Raw genomic sequence first — 15813 nt, forward strand, 5'->3', positions numbered from 1 at the left:
TCCAATTTTACCTTATCAGTAGTATTTGAATGAATATCATCAGCACTACAGATTATCACTTTCTTAAATCTTTGCTAATAAATGAAAAACAACTCCTTAATATTTTTTTCATTTCTTTGGTTCCTAGTGAGATTAAACATTTTCTAATATGGTTATTAGTTCTTTATATATTTTCTGAACTGTTCTTATCCTTTGCCCTCTGTTTTTCTTAAGTCAATTTAAGTTCTTTAAAAGGGAAGATTATTAACTATCTAGTTTTGTTATGTTTCATTAGTTTTGTTTTATACATGTATAAGATTTTAATTTTTATATGGTCAAACTTATAGAGCTTTTTATAATCTTGTTCCTTCTTTTCAAGATTAGAAATTCCTTCCTTATCCAATAATCAGTTAAATATTAATATTAGAATCTTATTTAAGAATGAGCTATAGTTTTTGCTTTGGGCTATATTTTTCAGGTTTTATTTTAGTATCAGATTATAATCACTTTATAATTTAGAGTAGCATAATATACTTTTCTAAGCTCTACATCGAATTATATAGTATAATTTTCTCAAGATATAATTTAAGTGCCTTATAAAGGGAATCTTTATTTGATAATTATACTACTAAGATATTCATCCCTAAAGCATTATGAAGGGCTACCAGTTAATCTATTTCATGTTCATCAGAACCAGATTTTTTATATATATATATATATATATATATTTCTTATCTCTTAGAAAGATATATACTGCATTTAGTTTATCTTTGTATAGTCCTTTATTATGGGCTGAATTGCATCCCTCTGAAATCCATATGTTGAAGGCCTAAACCCCAGTATCTCAAACTATGACTGTGTTTGGAGATAGGGCCTTTAAAGAGTTGTTTAAGTTATGAGGCCGCTGGGGTGGGCCCTAATCCAACATGACTGTTGTCCTTATAAGAAGAAATTTGTACACCAAGAGACACCAGGGATGTGTACACAGAGAAAAGACCATGTGAGGACACAGAAAAAAGACAGCCATCTGCAAGCCAAGGAGAAAGGACTCAGGAAAAAACCAAACCTGCTGATGGTATCTTGATCTTGAACTTTTCACCTCCAGAATGGTGAGACATAAATTTCTGTTGTTTAAGCCACCAGTCTGTGGTACTTTGTTATGGCAGCCCCAGCAGACTAATACATCCTGCCTGCTTCACATACCCTCAAAATGTCCCTATTTGACTAGCATAGTCCTTCTTCAGGTCCTTGACAAGTTCAATAAAAATTCAATATTTTACTACAGCACCAAGAATTAAGACTTCCCCAATAAAAAAATAATGTTAAGTGGCAATCCAAAGGATAGTCTTTTCAACAAATGGTGCTGGAACAACTAGACATACACATACACAAACTCACCCAAAGAATCTAGATACAGACCTCACACCTTTCACAAAAAATAATTCAAAACCTAAATGTAAAATGCAAAGCTATAAAACTTCTAAAAGATAACACAGAAAAATCTAGGTGACCTTGGGTTTGGCAATGATATTTTATTAATAGATATAATACCAAAAGTACAATCCATGAAAAAAATGGATAAGTTGTACTTCATTAAAATTAAAAGCGTCTGGGGCTTCCCTGGTGGCGCAGTGGTAGAGAGTCCGCCTGCCGAGGCAGGGGACACGGGTTCATGCCCCGGTCTGGGAAGATCCCACATGCCGCAGAGCGGCTGGGCCCATGAGCCATGGCTGCTGAACCTGTGCGTCCGGAGCCTATGCTCTGCAACAGGAGAGGCCACAGCAGTGAGAGGCCCGCGTACCGCAAAAAAAAAAAAAAAAAAAAAAAAAAAAAATTAAAAGCGTCTGCTCTGCAAAAGACACTGTTAAGAGAATGAAAAGATAAGCTACAGATTGGGAGAAAATATTTGTAAAACACAAACTGGATAAAGGATTGGTATCCAAAATATAAAAAGAACTCTAAAAACTCAACAATAAGAAGAAAAACCCAGCTGCAAAGTGGGCAAATGATCTAAGATACCTCACCAAAGAAGATAGACAAATGGCAAATAAGCATATGAAAAGATGTTCAATATCAACTCTGTAGAAAACTGCAAATTAAAACAAGATACTATACACACGCCTATAAAATTGGCAAAAATTCGAAACACTGACAACACAAAATGCTGGTGAGGATGTGGAACAACAGGAACTCTCATTCACTGCTGGTGGGAACACAACATGGCATAGCCACTGCAATAGGTTGGCAATTTCTTAGAAAGCTAAACATAAGCTTATCATAAGTATGAATCGTACTCCTAGGTATTTATCCAAAGGAGTTGAAAACTTATGTCCATACAAAAAACTGCATATGAATGTTTACAGCAGCTTTATTCATAACTGCCAAACTTGGAAGCAACTAAGATGTCCTTCAGTAGGTGAATGGATAAACTACAGTACATCCAGACAATGGATTATTGTTCATTGATAAAAAGAAATGAGCTATCAAACCATGAAAAGACATGGAGGATTAAATGCATATGCTAAGCGAAAGAAGCCAGTCCAAAAAGGCTACATGCTGTATGATTCCAACTAGAGAGACAGTGAAAAGATCAGTGGTTGCCAGGGGCTTGGGGAAAGACAGGGGTCGGGGAGGGAGGCACGGGGTGATGTGTATGTAGAGCACAGGGCATTTTTAGGGCAGTGAAACTATTCTGTATACTGTGATGACCAAAAAGTAAAACTTAATCTAAACTGTGAATTTAGTAATCATGGATCAAAACTGGTTCATCACAGACTAACACAGAATGTGAATAATGGAGGAAGCTCTGGGGGTGGGGAGAAAGGATATATGGGAACTCTGTTTCTGTGCAATTTTTATAAAAACTTAAAACTGCTCTAAAAAGAATCTATTAAAGTAGCCAAAATATTTTTTTAAAGCATGAAACAATATACTCCAACTAACAATGAACAATCATGCTTTTATCAGTAACTATTGGCAAATAAAATACTCTACATGAGAGAATGTACCAGATAGCTACACTCACCACCCTAAACACACTGTAATTCATAATTTTTAAAATAGCATATCTATTTCTCTGTTTTGTATAACAGGATATTTTAAATATAACTTGATCCTTTTGATTTGGACTCATGTCAACTATTATTCTGTCAGGGAATATTGAGGTTTTTAGGCCACTGTCAAGGTGTATTGAATTGGTAATTCTTCTGATTCTTCCACTGTTTTCAGCTGCAAATTTTTAGTCCAACAACTTTTAGCAGCCACCTACTCCATAATGCCAATCTGTTATCTACTTAAATTTAGACTGAAATGAAAGTTTTAAGGTAAAATTAGATGAGCAGACTTATTAAAAGCTTTTTATTTTAAGCACAACTTTAGTGTAAAAGGTCTTTGTATGTCCACTTAACTCTAGTATATGGGCAACTGCATGAGTTTCATGGTAACTGTTTCCCTCCCGGCTCAGAGAGCATTTATTTTTTATTTCTGGTTTTGTGGCAGTATTGAGGTGAAAGGAAGTCTTAATGTCACATATGGGCAGGTATAACTTCATGTGGCATATTTTTAAAATCTTCCTAATAAACAGCCACATATTTTCTTCTTCAATGGTTTCTTTTCATTCTATCCACTTCCTTGACTTCCCCCTCTGCAATTCCAACGCCCCCTTCACCTTCCTTTTTATCTTACCTCCTGAACTTTTTTTTTTTTTTTTTTTTTGCGGTATGTGGGCCTTTCACTGTTGTGGCCTCTCCCGTTGCGGAGCACAGGCTCCGGACACGCAGGCTCAGCGGCCATGGCTCACGGGCCCAGCCGCTCCGTGGCATGTGGGATCCTCCCGGACCGGGGCACAAACCCGTGTCCCCTGCATCGGCAGGCGGACTCTCAACCACTGCGCCACCAGGGGAGCCCTTACCTCCTGAACTTTAAGGTTCATTTTACGTTTTGTGGTCTTCAGTTCCCCTTCAATAATGGCTGCATTCTTCTAAAATAGAAGGAGAAAAGGTTCTAAATAATCTGAAATGACAGGAAGAAACTGTCTATGGTATATCACAGTTCAAATCTAGACTTTTTTGGGGCAACCTATACATGCTATTCTGAATACAGTTATAAACACTTCTTATTATGAGTCTAAAGTAATTATTACAATGAGATATTTAAAGTTATTTTATTACTTTGATTCATGATTTCTATCATTTTCCCTTTCAGATAACTAAAAAATGATTAGTCACATGTACCTCCTATGTAAAATTCAATAATCAGAAGAAAACCTAGTAATTGCTAGACATTTTTCTTACAGGGTATATTCCTATTTTTTTTAAGTACTCCATTTTTTCTAGCCTCAAATATTATCTATGCTTAGGAGTTGAGGATGAAAAACACAGCTTTCACCATTCATTCTCTTTTATATTATTATTAATAGCACTACAATCTAAGATGTAAAAACTCAAAGCTGTCTTTGCCTTATTCTCTACCTTCAGCCCCTATCCAATACCACATTCTAACGTATCTTTCCTCTCAAAATGCTACAACCGTAATTCAGACCTAATAAAGTCTATGTCTCAAATAAGGCAATGGATTCCTAATTGGTTTTCCTATCTCCAATCTCTTCTCCTATAATTGATACTCTACACTACTGCTAGATTAGTTTTCTTGTTTTCATTATGTCACTTTCTTATCAAAAATTTAATCACTCCCCATAGGATCAAGCCCAACTACTTGATTATTCTTGATCTTGAGATCCGCTATGAGCTTATCCCTAGTCAATTTCCAACTTATTTTACACAAACAAATCCTCACTCCTGTCCAGCTAGTTTATGCATTTCCTCCTAACTGCACCCAAGGGAAAGATCTAGGTTCAAATCTGAGTTACAGGAAGAAAACAGGCAAGTGTGATCTCAGAGAGGTGACTTCTCTCTGAGCCCCAGTACACTTATCATTAAAATAGAGACAATAAAGCTTCCCTGGTGGCGCAGTGGTTGAGAGTCTGCCTGCCGATGCAGAGGACACGGGTTCATGCCCCGGTCCGGGAAGATCCCACATGCCGTGGAGCGGCTGGGCCCGTGAGCTATGGCCGCTGAGCCTGCGCGTCCGGAGCCTGTGCTCCGCAACGGGAGAGGCCACAACAGTGAGAGGCCCGTGTACCGCAAAGAAAAAAAAAGAGAGAGAGACAACAATATCCTACATCTTGAGGTTTTGCAGAGATTAAACAAAACATGTTTTAAACAAAATAACATCTGTTACACTGCCTGGCCTGTGAAGGGTAAACAAAATCATTTGTTTTTTTCCCTAGTCTTATTTTTTGCTGCCCCTGTGTGTGGTCTTTTAAATGTCCTCACCTCACTGCTTTGCCTTCTAAAGGTTCATCTCAAGTCCCGTCTCTTCCTTGAAGCCTAGACTAATCTATTCTAGACAGGACATGCCCACCTTCCCAAACCCACCTGAATACAGAACACTTATTGGCAATATTTGCTTATTGTCCTATACTGTCCTTTAATATTTCTTATACCCTTATTTTCTCTCTTTAGTTTGTCCTGCTATGCCTTGTTCTCCCAGCTAGCATATAAGCTCTTGAAGAGCACAGACTCCCTCATATCTCTGGATCCGCACAGTCACATGTAGAGGGTAGGAATCTATAAATACTCAATTACTGACAGCACACAATGTTATAGGCTATCAATGTAGATAAATTTCAGATGTCAAGAATCCTCACACCAACATCACCTATTTTTAAAAGTCAGTTTTATGGGTCTGTTGCCTCCTCCAGCTAACACAGTAACAGTGCGTTTGTATTCCAGAACTCTGGACTCAAGCCTTTGCCTCTGAGGCAAGCTGCAGAGTCACAGTCAACCTTTGCACCTCATCTTGTGCCTTGTCTTCTTTCTATTTTACATCTCTTAGTTGCTGGCGCAAATTCATCACTTCCAGTTGCAATAGCTTCAGATCCCTGGAATGCTCCTCCTGTATTGTATTCAATCTTTCCTTCAGAAAATCTATCAGACAGGACAGGAGGGTCATCAAGCAGATCAAAGAAGGTCAGGAAAGGAAAAGAATCATGAACTCATCAAGCACCCACACAGGACCGAATTTCTGATGATTCTCTTCTCTCTATACCTGTTTTTTGTGGGTTCAAATCTTTTTCAGTTTGCAGACGAAGATGTTCATCTTCAAGGACTGGATGAGGCTTTCCAGACGGCACATTCGATTTACCAGAAACTCACAGTTCTTCCATAAAATATCTGTTTTTCCTGAACAAATTATTTCATTCTGGATAGGGCTAATGATGTTCTGGCTCACAGGCTCCTCTAAACATTTTGGAGTTTGCAAGTGGCCTCTGGACAAAGATCCCAATATAACAATATTATAGGGTAATCCCAACCATCGAATCAATGTAACATTTCTACTGAGTATAAAAACTATATTCTTTAGTTAACCAGCATCTGATAGCCTCTGCAAATTTAAACATAGAGAGCACTATTAGGTAAAGAGGATGAGACCAATGTGGGATGGGTAAAGACCACTGATTTTTTTTTTTTTTTTTTTTTGCGGTACGCGGGCCTCTCACTGTTGTGGCCTCTCCCATTGTGGAGCACAGGCTCCAGATGCGCAGGCTCAACGGCCACGTCTCACAGGCCCAGCCGCTCCGCGGCATGTGGGATCTTCCCGGACCGGGGCACGAACCCGTATCCCCTGCATCAGCAGACGGACTCTCAACCACTGTGCCACCAGGGAAGCCCAAGACCACTGATTTTTTAATGGTTATTTTAATTGGAATTTTTTGTAAACTTATCTTGTATGTAAAAGCAAGTGATATATAAAACATGTTAAATGTTAATGGTAAACTAAGAATTAAAGTTAGCATGGAGGCAGTATTTCACATCATTTTTAGAAAAGTTTTAAACAAGGTGATAATAAACATTCCCATTTTGTTCTAACATACTCAACACTGGTACAAATTTAATCTTTGCTGAAGAGTTATTTATTCTATGTGTGCTATACCAACTATACTAATTTTAGGTCTTCATAAGAGACATTCAGGAAATACATACATAATTTTAAAGAAAACCACACCAGTAAATTCAGCATTGGCCACTTAAGCACCCAGATTCCTCAAGGCCTTTGACAATCTAACTTTTAATGGCAATAACTTCTTCAGGAGCACAAAGGAAAAACACAGTTCTTCTTTTGAGTACTTCATTATAAACTATGAATTTTTTTTAAGACTTATAACCTCTCTTAATTTACAATAAATCTGGAGAAAGAAAATAAAGACCATATTAATGCATGAATCAAGTTGTAGATGTTCACCTTAACTAATATCAAAATCTATTCTTATTTTTAAAAAAGGACCAAATTTTTTTTCTAATTATATAAAAAATTACATTTGTTTTTAATCAAGTATTGAGGGAGAATAGGATATCGAAGTTTGTGCACCTAATTAACACACTTTAAAAATCTGTTTAGAATAGTGGTAGTAGGACATTACAGCAGGACATTACAGCAGGACAACTCTATCTTGCAAATATTTTCTAATTAATATTCTAATGTTATTTCTCAATTCTTTTCTAAGTACCTATTTCACCTGCCAAACCACCCACACTGTGACTCCTTATGAGTAACCAGTGAGGCAAAATTCTTCAACCTACAAAGATACTGTGACACAATTTTTTAATTTCTTACCTTTTTTCACCAAAGTCCAACATTATTAGGTCATCCCTCAGAGAACTGGTCTGTTCCTCAACTATTCTCATCCTTTGCTGAAGTACCGTGACTGTTTCAGAAGCTGTAGCATTGATGCGGGCTGGAGAGAGGACTGGTCTGGACATTGTAGTTTCCATATGCACCTGAGATTAAAGTCACAATATTAGTGTAGTTGGTTCTATTGTTCAAAATAGCCACTGCCCCTTCCTGTGGAGGATTATACATCCCTGTCCTGTTGAGCTTGGAAATGGCCATGTGTCCTGCTTTGGTCAATTAAATGTGGGTAGAAGCTTTAAGAGCCAACTTGTCATTCATCATCTCTTTTCCCTTCTCCATGCGATGACCAACATCCCAGATAGGGCCTGCTCCATGTGCCAAGATCCCAGAGTAAAGACTACATGAGCAGAGCCATGGCCCATCCATGACATACAGTGTGAGTGAGCAAGAAACTAATGCTGTTATAAGCCGCAGATTGTTAGGTAGTTTGTTACTGCAGCACAATCTAGTCTACCCTGTCTGCTACGATTAGACATACACTAGGACCTATGATTTGGCTGAAGGAGTTATTACCTCTTTTCATTGCCAGCCATTTTCATTTTAACATATTCCCATCCAACCTTTCTGAAAACAAAACAACACTCTACAGTACTTGGATCTCCGAGCAGTTGTCATAAAATAGATTTACCAACTACCTTGAAGCAGTGATTTGTAAAAATAACTTGCAAACATAACTCCATAGCAAAGACTCTTTTACACCTACTGACATCAAATTTCCAGACTCCTCCCGCAAGACCACATGAGAGTAAATGGGAGTAGTGAGACTACTCTTTCAGGTATTAGTGACAGAAGCAGAATCAGCTTATAAGCAGTCCCAACATTTAAACAAATCATGTGCCCAAAGTTCAATGACAAGATCATTGGTGGAAACTTTAAGGACATTTTCCTGCAACTCTATCCTGTACAGACATTTCTATACTAATCAAACAATAAACCTTAAGCATCACTAGCAATAGTGTATCTGTGGGAATGTGTTCACAAAGGCCCCACCTGGGATATTTGTAATACACCTTTCTCTCCCACTTACTGTGTGATTAGATACCTCCCTGAGGTATCCCAGGCAATGGAAGTGGGGACTCCCTCAGGTTCAAGTCACTGAAGGTGGTCCCCAGGACCCAGGGAAGGAATTAAAGAAGTCTTAAAACTGGTGGCAGGATTTAAGGGGGCACCAGCGTAAAGGCTGAGCTTCTTGCCAATGTAACACTGTTACAGCCACTGAGGACAGCTCTTTAACCATCTTCTGTTTTTCCCCCACAGGTCCCAGAATATGGCCTGTTTCTCTCTTTTTACTTAAAACAAAACAAAACAAACCCCAAACAAACAAACACTTTACTGAGGAATAGTTGACAAATATAATTGTATACATTTAAAGTGTACAACATGATGATTTTATACACATATACCTTGCAGAATGGTTACCAAGATCAAAATAATTAACACATCCACATAATTAACAACCTCACATAGTTAACATAAGTAACTATTTTTCTTTGTGGTAAGAATACTTAAAGATCTCTCAGCAACTTTCAAGTATACAATACCATATTATTAACTATAGTCACCATGTTATACATTTGATCCTCAGAATGTCTTATTTGAAAAGGCAACCTACAGAATGGGAGAAAATATTTGCAAACCATATATCTGATAAAGGGTTAATATCCAAAATATATAAAGAACTCATACAACTCAGTAGCAAAGGAAGAAATAATCTAATTAAAAAATGGGCAGAGGGCCTGAATAGACATTTTTCTAAAGAAAATATACAGGTGGCCAACAGGTACATGAAACGATGCTCAACATCACAAATCATCAGGGAAATGCAAATCGAAATCACAAGATAGCAGCTCACACCTGTTAGAATGGCTAGTTTTAAAAAGACAAGAGATAACAAACGTTGGCAAGGATGTGGAGAAAAGGGAACCTTATGTACCGTTGGTGGGAATGTAAACTGGTACAGCCATAATGGAAAACAGTATGGAGGTTCCTCAAAAAATTAAAACTTGAACTACCATATGATCCAGCAACCCCACTCCTGGGTATATATCTGAAGGAACTAAAATCAGTATATTGAGATATCCTCATATCCATGTTCACTGCACCATTATTCACAATAGCCAAGAGATGGAAACAACCTAAACGTCCTTCAGTGGATGAACAGATAAAGATGTGAGATATATATATATATATATATATATATATATATATATGGAATGTTATTCAGCCACATGAGAGGAAATTCTGCCATTTGCAGGATGAATCTGGAGGGCATTATGCTAAGTGAAATAAGCTGGACAGAGAAAAAATAGTGTGTGGTATATCACTTATATATGGACTCTAAAAACCAACCAAACAAAAAAATCTGATTTCATAGAAACAGAGAATAGAATGGTGGTTGCCAGGGGCTGGAAGATAGGGGAAATGGAATGATGTAGGTCAAAGGGTACAAATTTTCTTTTTATTCTTATTTTATACTCCTGACCAAGATTTCTCTCCTTTGTGCTCCTCTATAAAACAGAATGCATTTCTGACACACATAACCTTTTTGAATTCTTTAGATTTTCTGTTAACAATCAGCTTAAAGACAGGGGGTAAAGAAGTTTTCTTCTATTAACTGCTTTTCATGCTTTCAATTCATTCTTGAAGGGAATGACAAAAGTAGACACAGATATAAATAGAGTCTCTAGATACACAAAGATATGAAGTAAGGTTCATCTACATTTCTGAAAAAAGCCAAGTTTGGAATTTCCTGCTCAGGTTACCACATGGGCCAGGATAGTGTCCCTCAGGTAACAGAAAGAAGAACCTCAAAGACAAACCTTAGGGCTGGTTCTACTGCCATGAAACCAGGGCTAGGGTTGGGGGAACCACCAATAGTGTGGGGTGGGAAGAAAATAGAGAGGTAACAGTGAAGAAACACCAGATGGGTTTACCCTCCATTCCATTTTCTGTCACCTGCTGTCTGGCTACTGCCAGCATAGAAATAAACCAGGCCTGGGGTTGGGAGAAAAAGTACGGAAAGGGTGTTTAATGGGGTTTGTGACAGGCAGTTGGCTCCTTTGTCCTCCCTCCAAAAGAAGTTGAAAAGTTCATGTCTCCACCCTCCCTTACAGCTGGCACATCCATGTGACATATCCTGGCCAGTGAGACTTTAGGCAGAAGTTTGCAAGAAGCTTCTGGGAAGACTTTTTTTTTTCCTGATAAAAAGAACAGAAATGATGGCACCTGTCCTTTCCTTCCCCTGTATGATGCCCGGAGCTCTGAGGGCTCTCTTTAAGTCAGCCATGCAGTACCTCACTGTTAAATGTAAACAAAGAGTCTGGGATCACCAGCATCTGAGAAACAAGGAAAAGGCCAGAGAAGCTCAGATTAACCTGACTTACTAGTAACCTCCAAACTTTGCTTATGTGAGAAATATAAACTTTTGTTTAGTCACGCTTTCCTGTTGCTTGCAACAAAAGCAGTCCTGGAATACATAGTAGTCCCAGATAATAGTTGGTAGAGAGATGGGAAGAAGAAGGAGGTAAAGAAAATGACAAGCGGTGCTGGAGGTGGGAGGGGAGGGCAATTTCTGTGGCAACTTGTTAGGCCCAGGGAGCTGGTTATAATATAAAGGACTGTCTAATTAATTTATGTCACAAGTCAGATACATAATACTAACACAAATATAAAAGTTCATTTTTGGTGGACAAGTTCAGTCAGGTATTGGGCATCTTTCCTGTTTTAAATTTAACATTTCCAAAACAACTCTTGATCTTTCCCCCTAAACTTGTTCTTCCTAACAGGCTTTCATCGTCTCAGTTAATGGCGACACTGTGCTTCCAGTGCATCCTCTCTCATCTAATCTATCAACCAAACCTATCTTTAAAATATGTCTGGACTCCGACCACTTCTTACTGTTCCGTTGCTAGTACCCTGGTGCTAGCCAGCGGCATCTCCCCAGGTTATCGTAGTAGCTTTACAACTGGTCTTCCTACTTTGCTGTTGTCTTTCTACCATCTCTGCCTGGCTACCATCTAGGCAGCCTGATCCAGTTAAAAGTTAAGGTAGATCACAACACTTCTCCACTCTAAACCTTCCAATAGCTCTGAAAGCAAAGGCAGACATTTACAATAGCCTTTAAGGCTCTAAGTAACCTGTCCTGTTATTACTCTCTGACCTTATCTCCCACTATTCTCTCCTTCACTTTGTGCTTCCCAGTCAAACTGACCTCCTTACTGTTTGTGGACCCATCAGGCCTTCTGACTTAGGGTCTTCACACTCTGTTTACTCTTTCTGGAACTTTCTGTCCCATACAGATGTCACTCCTGTACCTCCTTCACAGGTCTTTGCTTAAATATCATCTCAGTGAGGTTTCCTTTGACCGCTCTGTTTAAAATGGAAGCCTGCACCACAGCCTCCCTCCCATCCTCTTTCCTACTTTTTCTCCATTGTACTTAGCACCAGTGAACAAACTATATATTTTACTTATTTCCTCAACTGGAATATAAGCTCCAAGAGGGCAGGGAGTTTGTCTCTTTCGATCATTGCTGCATTCCCTGGTGTCAAAACAGTTTCTGGCTCATGGTAGGCGTTCAAGAAATGTTTATTGGACATATGAGTAAATGAAGAAAATATTACTGACCAAATTATTTTCCAGTGGTTGTGGTAAGCAACACTGAGTTCCTGGCCTGTTACTTTGGAACCAACAGCATATAGTTGTAGCTATTGCCAGATATAAGAATGGAGCCTGTGTCTACAGAAGCAAGTGTTGCCTTTTCAAAGCCACCTGGCTTGTACTAGTATATTACTTATGACATTTATCTTATTCATGCCATGCTTTCAGTGAGGTAACCTGAGCTCTCTGGAAATACTTTCCCTAAACATAGAGACAGCACTGTATTAATTTGATAATGATATATTTATGAAAGTAATTGTGAATTAACTTTTTTAAAAATAAAAGCTTAGGGCTTCCCTGGTGGTGCAATGGTTGAGAGTCCGCCTGCCGATGCAGGGGACGCAGGTTCATGCCCCGGTCCAGGAGGATCCCACGTGCCGCAGAGCGGCTGGGCCCGTGAGCCATGGCCGCTGAGCCTACACATCCGGAGCCTGTGCTCTGCAACGGGAGAGGCCACAACAGTGAGAGGCCCGCGTACTGCAAAAAAAAAAAAAAAAAAAAAAAAAAAAGCTTATATCTTAGTGTTTTTATTATCGTTGCTATCAAGCATCAGGGCTTAGGTTCAAGGCTGCATTCAATGATATTTACTCCTTTTCAAAAACAGCAAAGCACAGATATGTTCAAGCTATAGTCTCTTTGCTGGAATATTAGCAATTAGAGCTAAGTTCTCTTCTTGTAAGAAGAGTTATGGCTTCTCCCCATAAGTTATAGATAGAGTTGAAAGTCTGTAACTTCTTTTTTTTTTTGCGACACGCGGGCCTCTCACTGTTGTGGCCTCTCCCGTTGCGGAGCACAGGCTCCGGACGCACAGGCCCAGCGGCCATGGCTCACGGGCCCAGCCGCTCCGCAGCACTTGGGATCTTCCCGGACCGGGGCACGAACCCGTGTTCCCTGCATCGGCAGGCGGACTCTCAACCACTGCACCACCAGGGAAGCCCTGTAACTTCTTAATAACATATAGAGTTATAAGTCTACTGAGCATGGAAGTGATAGAGTTACAGCCACTGGCCTCCAGGTGGCCTGCGGATTGTGTGTGGAGGCATGGTGTTTCTGTTACCCTTGCTTGGACCTGCCGGATAAGGGAGGAGAGGCAGGAGTATGAGCAACTGCAGCGAAAATGAGAATCTCTCCTGACTCTAAACCTCAACTCAACGGATTCACTGGATCCCAAGTTCTTACTTTACTCTTCCTTTAACAGGCTCGCAGGTACTCAGGGACTTCTTGGTGGCTATTAAGGCTGTCCTCCTCTTGCTACTGGGTCACCATTGTTTCCATTTTTGTTTCTGAGGGCTCTCCTGACCTTGACATTGTTTTTCTCCTCACGTGGAGAGGGGGTAGGGAAGAATTGTCAACTAACCCTGAGACCTGTTTGTAATAAATCCTCAAAGGTAGATTGTCTTGTTTAGTTTTTGAATCCACTTCTTTGATGACCTGAACCTCAGTGATTGACTAAGAGGATATTTCAAGGACAACACCATGTATTTCACTCAAAAGCTTTATCCTCTGCCCACCGTCAGTCAGTGTCCCAGGCACCTCGATCTCTCCCTCCTTAGGATGAATTTTCTATAAACCTCCTCTCCCGCAGAGGCTGGGGGCCAAGTTTATTCCTTTTTGTTTGAGAGTATTTTTTCTCTCCAGAAGCCTGAGACGCTCCAGTATAGATGAGGTTCAGGTGGGTGTGAGTGATGATGCCAATCAAATTCTTACCTAAACACATATAGACTTACTTTCCCTTTTCTGAGAAAATGAAGCAATTTAATTTGTGTTGTTTTCCGTCTTGTTTTTATGGCTGAATGCGCACACATACCCTGTATGGTTATGTAAGCATTTTATATCTACTTTGGGTACCTTGGGGAAATAACAGCAAAACTATGACATTTCGACAATTACGCGAAAAAATTTTAGGTGGGAATCTGCATCTTATTAAAAATATGTGGGAAACTTGTACTCCATTTGTACTCAGTGGACCTTTCTCCCCTGACTCCAAATAAGGGATATAAATTCTGAAGTTGTCAATATATAAATGGCTTTTAAAGCCGCGGAGACTGGATAACAGAGAACAGAAAAGATTCAAGGACCTAGTCCTGGGCGCTCCAAGATCAGTGTGGAGCATTCAAGCCAGACTAACCCGAGCTTCGCCTCAGTAAGGTCAGATTCTTAATCATTTTCTATCTTCAGAGCCCAGACAGTACATGGGACATTTGTGGGTGGCAAACAGCGGTATAGTTCAACAAAAATTTAACTTTGTTCCAGCCTAATTGGTAGGAGCTGGGGAAACAGTAATGAACGAATGTAAATTCCTGACACCTGCATTCTAACGAGTGGGCCAGGGAAGATAACCGGTGGCAAAACCAGAAAACGAAACGGCTTTCCCAGGAACCTATAACGCCAACCTAACATATAAATAAAGAAAAGTCGAACTGGGGCTTATGCGCGGCCCTGTCTGGTGGCTATCCTTCCCCCGCTGGGGCCAAGTCAATGCAAACCTCGCTCCTAAACGGTTTTCACCGGCATCCAGCGCAGAAGCGCCATAATTCAGGGTCCTGAGGTCCAGAGGGCAAGAGTAAACTCCGCCAGCTAGGGGAGAGGGCAGCAGGGAGAGATGACTGGGACCTTAACTGAACCGCCGACCCGCCCCCGCGGACTCCCTACCTCCCAGGGTCCCGCAGCCTCACCCCACAGTCTGTCTGTCCGCCTGTGGCTTTGTCCGGCAGCAGATGGGCTGGCTTCTACGGAACTAAGACAGCGTTTTAAACCTACCCGCTCTCCGGCGCGGTAGCTCCCGTACGCAGGCGCACCCGTGGCAGGGCATGCCGGGAATCGCAGTTTTCCCGGCCCTGGAGGGCCCTCCGCCCCGGGCGGGACCCAGGCCGCTATCCGGAGGCGCGCACTGAGCGCGCAGCCCCGTGACCCGGACGACTACAGATCTCCATTGAGCTCGCGAGCGGGGCACGCCGGGATAGGTAGTTTCAGCCCACTCACGTCCCGGAGGTCCTGCGGCGTCCGCTTTGCGGAATTACCCATCCCATGCCGGTGAGCGTGCAGCGTTTGGGTCATTTGACACATACCCTGCAAACGGTCAGAGTCCAAGAGAAGAAAATGTTTTTAGTTTTAGAAGGATGAAAGTATCAAGTAACTTATGAACGACAGGAAAATAAGATTTTGTTAATGAGCATAAAAAATGGTAAAAATACCGAGCTCAAACATTCTTCTCATTGAAGAAAAAAACAAGCCCCTCTTCATCCTCGTTCATCATGAACAGACCGAGAGTAAAACACATGTCTGCTCCCTGGTTTTTTGTCTCTTCAGCATAATTTATTTCTTGCTTTGTCTACGGGTGAGTAGGTATTTCTCAGTTTGACTGTAAGTAGCTGCGAAACGAGAGAGAGCACCGAGAATAAAACTGCAGTCGTTTCTGAGTTTTG

At 40.4% G+C, this 15813-nt stretch overlaps 1 protein-coding gene across 5 annotated transcripts in view; it reads right to left on the reverse strand.

Moving 5' to 3' along the window:
* CCDC150 (coiled-coil domain containing 150) overlaps positions 1 to 15143 on the reverse strand; it is a 103413-nt gene extending 88270 nt beyond the window's left edge. For 3 of the 5 annotated variants that reach the window (XM_032638651.1, XM_032638649.1, XM_032638654.1), the window contains exons 1-3: positions 15064 to 15143; positions 7654 to 7817; positions 3890 to 3958 (exon numbers count right to left, since the gene is read on the reverse strand). In XM_032638651.1, the coding sequence (XP_032494542.1) occupies positions 3890 to 3910 (21 nt within the window). In that variant the 5' untranslated portion in view covers positions 3911 to 3958; positions 7654 to 7817; positions 15064 to 15143. The remainder of the gene's footprint in view (positions 1 to 3889; positions 3959 to 7653; positions 7818 to 15063) is intronic. The other 2 variants (XM_032638652.1, XM_032638653.1) reach the window with 1 other exon arrangement.
* Positions 15144 to 15813: the final 670 nt, after the last annotated feature.

The sequence above is a fragment of the Phocoena sinus genome, chromosome 7 (genome assembly GCF_008692025.1).
Source record: "Phocoena sinus isolate mPhoSin1 chromosome 7, mPhoSin1.pri, whole genome shotgun sequence".
NCBI lineage: Eukaryota > Metazoa > Chordata > Mammalia > Artiodactyla > Phocoenidae > Phocoena > Phocoena sinus.